The sequence below is a fragment of the Dermacentor albipictus genome, unplaced genomic scaffold (genome assembly GCF_038994185.2).
Source record: "Dermacentor albipictus isolate Rhodes 1998 colony unplaced genomic scaffold, USDA_Dalb.pri_finalv2 scaffold_73, whole genome shotgun sequence".
In the NCBI taxonomy this organism is placed as follows: Eukaryota; Metazoa; Arthropoda; class Arachnida; order Ixodida; family Ixodidae; genus Dermacentor; species Dermacentor albipictus.
The window spans coordinates 417,558-426,079 of NW_027225627.1; the positions used below are offsets into that span (position 1 = coordinate 417,558).

At 44.2% G+C, this 8,522-nt stretch overlaps 1 protein-coding gene across 1 annotated transcript in view; it reads left to right on the plus strand.

Annotated features, from left to right (window-relative positions):
• Nucleotides 1-4,295, plus strand: part of LOC139053113 (neurotrypsin-like) — a gene marked incomplete at its 3' end in the record, with an annotated part of 124,175 nt that extends 119,880 nt beyond the window's left edge. The window contains exon 24 of the mRNA XM_070530270.1: nt 4,116-4,295. Within this exon, the coding sequence (XP_070386371.1) occupies nt 4,116-4,295 (180 nt within the window). The remainder of the gene's footprint in view (nt 1-4,115) is intronic.
• Between the last annotated feature and the right edge of the window lie 4,227 nt (nt 4,296-8,522).

The following is an 8,522-nucleotide window of genomic DNA, read 5'->3' on the forward strand; positions in this document are numbered from 1 at the left end:
TTATCATCTGCTCTACGGATACGCGCTGATTCAAACAAAAGTTGACATATTATATATATATATATATATATATATATATATATATGTGTATATATATATATATATATATATATATATATATATATATATATATATATATATATATATATATATATATATATATATATATATATATATATATATATGTGTGTGTGTATATATACACATGGCTGAGGAAACCACGCTGGCCCCGGTATTAAAATGAAGAAAAAGAGTACGACGTATGTTCAATAAGCACCGTATATTTGAGTGATGTTTGGGCTGGTGGACCAGCCGAATCATCAGTCAAATATACAGTGCTTATTGAACGTACGTCGTACTCTTTTCCTTCATTCTATATATATATATATATATATATATATATATATATATATATATCCTTTCCATGTCTGTCTCCGAATAAAACCAGTGTTATTTGCGTTGGCTTTTCTAACAGTAACGTTCTTCGTTCTGTCTGAGAAGATTGAATGCAGGGCCTGTATAACGCAATGACACTCTTTTTTTGCTCAGTTGCGTTCTGCGCTCAATTTATAGTTCACTAACAGGGCGACGTTATATAAGGGGCGTCCAAATACACGCCCCAACGACGGTTTCCTCTTGGCAACAGAAACAACTCTAGAAGGCTATGTTTTTGCTAATTGCTTGCGCCCCTAGTGATCGCGGAGCAGGAACACGTAATGACCGCCATATTTTACTTATCGGTAACACTGGCGTGGCGTTTCTTCAGTAAATGGGGAAGGGCGAGAAGAATGACAACCGCATGGACAACTGACCGAGTTGGCGACCTTGGGAAAGCGGCTAGGTGCACTGCCACAGAGAAAAAGAAAACACACACACATGCACACACACATACGACGCTAAAACTGGCAACTTCTTCTTTCTTTTCTTATTTTCTTTCTTTTTTTACAACAGTCACACGTAAACATAAACCCATTATTATATTTTGCATACGTTTTCTGCATCGTCTGTAGGCCAACTTATTCATCCCCTGTATTTCGCCTAGCCGACGCATAACCAACTAAGAGGTTTACTGACAATTCGATTTTTGGAAGTGTAACTAGCCATGGAGGATATGCGACGTCTGAATTCCAAAATTCATTTCTTGGCAATATATGAAGATTTTCTCGAATTTCTTTATGAACATAACTTCTATCTCGTTTCATTATTCAGAAAAAGAGACATGTTCATTGAAAGTGCTCAACAACTAGCGCTTTACCAGGTATTCAGGATATAGATGCGTCCATAAAGATGGCTCCAGTACAGCAACCTCTTCAACTTCATCATTCAATATACCGCACCTCAATAAACAATAATCATTTAAGTTATCTCGTTCGACTTCGTCCCCAACGGCTGAACTATTCGCAATCCTATGTGCGATAACATTTATAACGTCAGTAAGAGATGCGCAAGAAAGGGTAATTTTCAGCGATTCACAGGCGGCTCTAACATCACTCTGCAGCACAAGAGGCAAAACAATCGGTGAATGTATAATATACATAACACTTGAAGACCTCACAAAGGCAAGCCATTAGAAGCATGAAATAGCATTCCAGTGGATACCATGACATTGTAACATTTCTGGTAACACAGCAGCCGATGAAGCAGCACGACAAGCATACCTCAAAGATGATGTCGTACCGCTCCCAATATCAAAGAATGAATTATGCTGCATTATAAGGACAACGTCTTTCAAAATTTGTAGAAATACGTGGTTTGACCAGAATTCTAAAGAGCTCGAACTTGTATCATATTGATTCGTTTATTGAATTCAAATTTTCATTGTGATTAGACAGAAATATGGTAACCCTTATTCGTCGAATTAGGCTAGGCACTGCCTACACAAAACATTTCTTACGTAGAATTGGCCATGCGGAAACCCCCGAATGTGATTGTGGATGTGTAGATGAAGATATACATCACCTTCTTCTAGATTACCCACATCACGACACACCATGAGGCCGACTTAAATCAACCCTAATTACACTAGACCGCAGACCTTTCAGTTTTAAGAAACATTTTTGCCCTTGGCCAACAACGGCATTGCAGAAGAGCGCTTTAAAAGCACTAAAGACTTTTCTTGAACACAGCGGCATTGTTGGCCGTTATTAAAGCTTTTATTGTTCCTTCCATTTCAGTGTCGCTGTATGTATGTATGTATGTATGTATGTATGTATGTATGTATGTATGTATGTATGTATGTATGTATGTGTTCGTGGATTATGTTATGTTGACTGTTCTGTTGTGACTATATGTGATAATGCATTGACACAATGTATGTACAACCCGCAGACTAGAGACTGTATTCTTAGGCGACAGTATCATTTGTATTTTTGAGACTTTCTTCTACAGAACTGTGGCGTAATTTAACTTGTATATTGCATGTACCAGGTATTTATTACGTGATAGCGTTACTGTCAAAACCTTGCTTGACAAGTCCTGGTGCTTGTATGAAAAGGTTATTTGAACTGGTAATCTTGAACCCTGTATGTTGTAGGCTAGAACCATTCAAGAGCTCAGGAGTAGCCGGCACCTTAAATTGTGCGTCAACATCTCCTTACATGATATCATTAAAAAAAAAACTCAGAGGTTAGTGGAGGTCACAGTATGGGTATCATATAACCAAGTAGGGGTGTACTGACCATCTTTGTGGTCTCACAAAAGTTGCAGTAACTTTAAACAAAGAACAAGAGAAACACTCTTCTGGCAGCTGCGAACCCTCGCATGCTCTATGCTGACATGTGACTCCTCTCTCCTGCGGATAAATTTTGACCACCTGGGGTTATTTAACGTGCCTGTATATCTAAGTACACGAGCGTTCCGGCGTTTCGCATCCATCGAAGTGCAACCACCGAGGCCGTGATCGAACCCGTGACCTCAAGCTCAGCAGCGCAACGCCTATGTATAATGACTGATTGTGATAATCATGACTCATTGTATAATCGTTGTGATACGAGGGCGGGTCTTACGCTAAAGCGGCAGTGTCACCGGCCTTTAAAGGGACACTAAAGAGAATCACTGAGTCGGTTTAAAATGATAAGGCATTCCTTAAGAACTCTATTTTCATTAACTTCGTGGTGAAGGATTGATTATTATAATAGAAAACGAATGTCAAAGTTCCATTTTCTTTTTTATTTCGCGACGAACGCCAGCGATGGTACGCTAGTGCGGCGTAAAGAAGTTCAACGCATTTTGTCGCATTGGGCCATTGTAGCGCAGCGAAACTTATCGAACCTTGGTGCTTTCAGTCCTTGGCTCTTCTTGGGCGTAATGTAGTCGATCTTTGCCGATAAATAATTAACTACACCTGAGCAGACGAACTCAAATTCATTACGTCACGGCTATAGATCGCGTGGGCACTTCGAGGCAGCGTCGCCATCCGCCTTTCGCTTCTGGCTTATACCAATCCTCCTCTCGCGATAAGAGTGGCTTTCTTTTTCTTTTTTTTTTTTGGCATCGTGGGAGCGGCCCGCTGCGCGCTAGGGCGCGCCCTAAAGGACCCTAATAAAGTTTTTCATCCATCCATCCATCGTAAAAGCGTAATTTACTAGTACTGCTGAAATAAGTATTATCTTTATGTACATTTAAATAACTATTCGCATACACACGCTCAGTACTGTTGACTTCTTAAAGATGTGTCAGTAACGTGAGCCTGTTAACGCAGCAGATAACAAATGTTGCGTGCTTGCCACACGAAAGCCGAGTCTAAGCTATTCTATACTGAAATAGGCGCCACAAGTAAAGCAATCGCCAGCCTCGACTGACAGGCTAGACCCGCCAGTTATATACACCGGCAGACGTCGCCCCCTGGATGCGGAAGTTGCTCGTGTTAACAGTATGAGCAAAATGTCGTTGAGGCACTTCTTGAGTCAGAGGGATTGCGCGCTTTGTCAGTTCATTTACGGTTTTGACACAGTCCACCGACCTTACATACGACTCAAGTTTCGAAAGTTCAACAAAGCGCCAAACCGTACATAGGTGAATCAGTGCAACGCGAACGCTTTCTATTCATAACTGTGCTCCCCCTAATATATCGTCTCTTGCAATCACATTTTCCGGTATGCACGGAAATGGAGCAGACACTTTCTACAACGACATCTGCTTGCTGAAAATTCGTACCACGGAGCAACACAGGATACTATTCAACGAGTACGTCAAGCCCGTGTGCCTACCGACGAAGCAAGACAGCTACGTCGGCGGCAGCTACTGCATCATTGCCGGCTGGGGAAAGACGTTCACCACTCAACGAAGGCAACCTCGTAAGTAATGAGTGAGGCTACAGTTATTGCAGACTTATTTTGAGGCGACATGGCTTGGGAGAGAAGCTACGCGCACAAGGTCGGATTATCTGGGTTCAGGGCCCCGAATAGTGGCCCTTCCCGTCCTCTTGACAAACGCAGCGCCCCTTCTGCTATTCTCAGGAATTTAGGCCCAAAGCTGCAGTACTTAGCTTCCCCACTGCCCGCCCCCCTCCGTCTGTCGTCACACGCTATAGCGGCGTTGACGTGCTTCTGCTCGCCAACCGGGTTCGTCAGGATCAGTGTTGGGAAAACATTTTCTTAACAAGTGCCGTCCCCGATTGGCCGCCGCTGGGGTGGTCCTCTCTATATCGCGGTGATCCATTACTCTATATATATAGGCGCTTAATGAGCAAGCGCCCTTGCGTAAGAGAAGTTTTGATAGTACGATGCCAGAGTGCCAACCACCTTCTTCGCCCACATTCCCTCTAAGTTGTAGATGTAGCGCCTGTGCAAATGGCACAAACTCACTCTGGGGAAATTACGATGAATCGGGTAGCCCCAAATAATATACCGGGTGTTTCTGCGAAGGCTTTAAGTGATTTTTGAAAATCACGCCTGACAGATAGCATAATTCTAATTCTTGTGCTGTATTGCTGAAACAGGCGGACATTGTTTGCAAGAGAAATCGAAATGCATAGTCGACTCGGTAAAAAAAAAATCACTAATTCGGTTTTGAACGAATTACTTAACGGAACATATTGCATTTTACAAATTGTAGCTACGGAGGTGTAAAGGGAAATGTGAAGGGTATTAAGAACAGTTGAGAGTAAGTGGGTTCTAATTATACGAAACACAATTTGAAGAGTTACATGCATCGCACTTTCGCAACTCCGATTTACAAGCTTTAAGGCAGCTCGAACTGTGGTTCGTGAGCGTATTACCTACATGCCTTAGGCCTCCGAAATACGCGCAGAGACGCCACCACTCCGGGTCTGCGTCGCCGCTCACTAACACTGCCTTGTCCGCAAACTACGCAACAGCTCCGTGGTTAGAGCTTCAGGCAAACCACTTCCTACTGCCGCAAGGGCATGTCTTTGATCGGCGAATTTTTCTTTTCCTTTCCGCCGTGTCGTCATCTCTCCGGTGCAACGTAAATGAAACAGTGAAACAGTGCCACCCAAATTCATCATGCACAGCCAGACGTCTTCTTTTTGCGCTCACAGCGTCCAGCTATGTACGATCACCTTTTCTATGCAGAAAGTATACAGGAGGTATGCCAGAAAATGAAGGGACAATGCGCCACACCAATCAGTCTTTTTTTTTTTCTGCAGAATGCCAATAAATTTTGCACTTGGCCAAGTGCATGTCTGGCCTCACGTGCAGAACGAGCCCAGCGAAAGGCGGTGTACGGGCTGGTTGGAAAACAAAACACATGTGATTGAATTGGTATGGAGCGTTGTAATCTGACTTTATAGCCATTTTCCGGCACTACCTTTCACCTATATCTCATCAGGCAAAGAAGATCCCACCTCACTGTGTGCAGTAAACGCAAAATAAAGATCTCTGTCGCTGCGACGCAGTTCTGGCGAATTCACGTGGCACTAGTGCTTTCCGCCAGCACGGTGGAGACCCGATCTGTCACGAAAAAGGCCAATTCGACCACGCGAGTTTCGTTTCAATTTCCACTATACATGGTCTCCCAACTACCGTATTTACTCGATTCTAAGCAGCCCCTTTTTTTCACGATCGCAATGCCCAAAGTGAAGGGGGGGGGGGGGGTGCTTAGATTCGAAAAATCTAGAATGACCTCCCCCCCCCCGCGTTCCTCTTTTCGCTGCGACATCATGACGAGACGGGTGCGAGAAATAACATTTTATTTTGCAGACATTCAAAAGAAAACCGGTGCAGAGTGTGAACCCACCGCTTGTGTCGGATGCTCAGTCACTATCACTGCCACTCGAGTTCATCGCACCGCTTGAACCACTCTTGGTATCCCACGGCATGCCGGTCGTCTTCCGTTCCGTCGAAGTGGCTTGTGATCGAGCACTTCTTAAATGATTTCACCACAATGTCCACTTGGAGCCGCTTCCAAGCGTCCGAAATGCACTTTGCGATGGTTGATGGGGACGCTTTCTGCAGCTTTCGCCGTACAGCCGTACAGTCCGGCTGTACGGCGTACTCGCGCCGCGGCCGCCGTGACACCTCGGGACTCCGACGGCTCCGGCTCAATGACAGAGTGAGCAAGCGCGCTTGGCGGCCTTGGCTACGCGCTCTTCCTGACAAATAGGGGGGTGCTTAGATTCGCATGCAAACTCTTTTCCCAATTTTCTCGCGAAAATAGAGCGGGGGTGTTCAGAATCAGGGGGTGCTTAAAATCGCGAAAATACGGTATCATGCACCAAGGTTTAAAGATACGCCAATGTCACGTAGCTGGACAGAACCAATTGAAGCAATGCTATTTGCCGTCGCTTGGAGACACTCAGATTATTTTTTGCATTCTGCCTAATTACATAATTGGTCTTAATTAAACAATCAATTTCTCAAATATTATAATTAGATAAAGAAGTGTCAGTGAGAAAATTGTTGAGTGACACGCAAAACTCCCGATACAGCTTTCTCTTGCTAAATACGTGCTACATGAAGTGTTTTTCGAAACATGAATGAAGCCCGCGAATACATGCGAAATTGCCGCGCGACTGGCCGCTCGAGGCACTTTGCGTGTATTCGAGGGCTTCTTTCACGCTCGGAAAAACACTTTTATGTAGCACGCATTGAGCAACAGAAAGTTGCATAGGGAGCTTTTTTATGCTGCTCTACAACTTTCTCACTGATACTTTCTTATCTAATTATAATATATGAGAATTTTATTGCATAATTAAGACTAATTATGGAATTAGGCAGAATTCAAAAAACAATTCGAGCATCTCAAAGCGACGGCAAGCAACATTACCTTGGTTATCCCCAGCTACGCGGAATTCGCATGATTTTAAATCTTGGTGCATGACAGTTGGGACAGCCTGTATACACCGTTTTTTCGTGGGCGCCCCCTATTGCTACGCAGTAGCGCCATCTATGGGCAGTCGGCATGCTGGCTTGGGCGAGCGCTCCGTTTTGCATGACAGGCGTACGCTCGGCGCTCGTTTCTGGTGTTTGTTCTCGCGCTAGCGCGGTCTATTTAGTGTGACGTGGCGTCGCCTACGTGGTAAACGGTTCTGTGAGGCGTACTGAAGCGGTTTAAGTCGGCATGGTCGGACTTTCTGCTGGCGTTGAGGCGGACGAAGCACGCAGAGCGATGTGGGCGCGCATGTTTGAGCCTACAATCAGCCTCGGAGATCAATTGTGAATTTCTGAAAGTTCCATTCACTAATGTGACCTTATTGCAGTATTATCTTCCAGTTCTAAGCTGCAGTGTAGGAGCAATGAAACATACGCGACGATCGTAACAGCATGTGTACCATTCTACTACGGTAGAAGGTGCGCTGTTATACTTTGAGAAGCGTTCAAACTGTTAGCTGCAGATTAAATTGCGTGACTACTTGGTTCGGTGGATGAGGTTTCCACCCATGAATAAAATAGTTTTGGTTAGTACCTTATAGTGTATACTTGTCCAGCAAAGCGACCGTTTACGAACTGCGCGAGCGTTTAAGCAGTGGTAGGGGCTGGATTAAAAGTATCTTTGTTGCGTATAGCGCTTGGTCCAAGCATGCGGCATCAACTTTTATAGATCTATAAACGTTGTGCTGCGTGACTATGCGAAGTCGTACTGCGGCGTTAGCACGTTTTCTCTTTCTTTTTGAGAAAAAGGATGATAACCGATTTCTTTTTCCGGTTGTGTTCGTTCCATTCACTGCGACGCCCTCACATGCATTACGAAAATTTGTCCTCAAAAAAAGTCATCACATTCTTTGTATACGATCCCTCTCGGATATTGTGGCTTTGCAGGCCAAAATGGCAATGCCGAAGCACATAGCTTATATATGTATCATGCTGGTTCACCACGCAACCACAGTGATCGCTGTGTTGAGCAGCGCCATCGGCTTCATGCAGGAGGCTAGCGTAGACATATAGTGATTTCAAGCCTACTAGACTTTAAATGCGTGAGAACGATGCCTGTGCATCACAAATATTTGATAGCGCCTGCCGCTTAGATATTTCATGATTGCCTTAGGTTGGCAGTACACTAGCATGCGCTCTTATGTTTAAGTCCCTACGCCAAGCGATCAGACAGTGAGCAGCTTTACCATT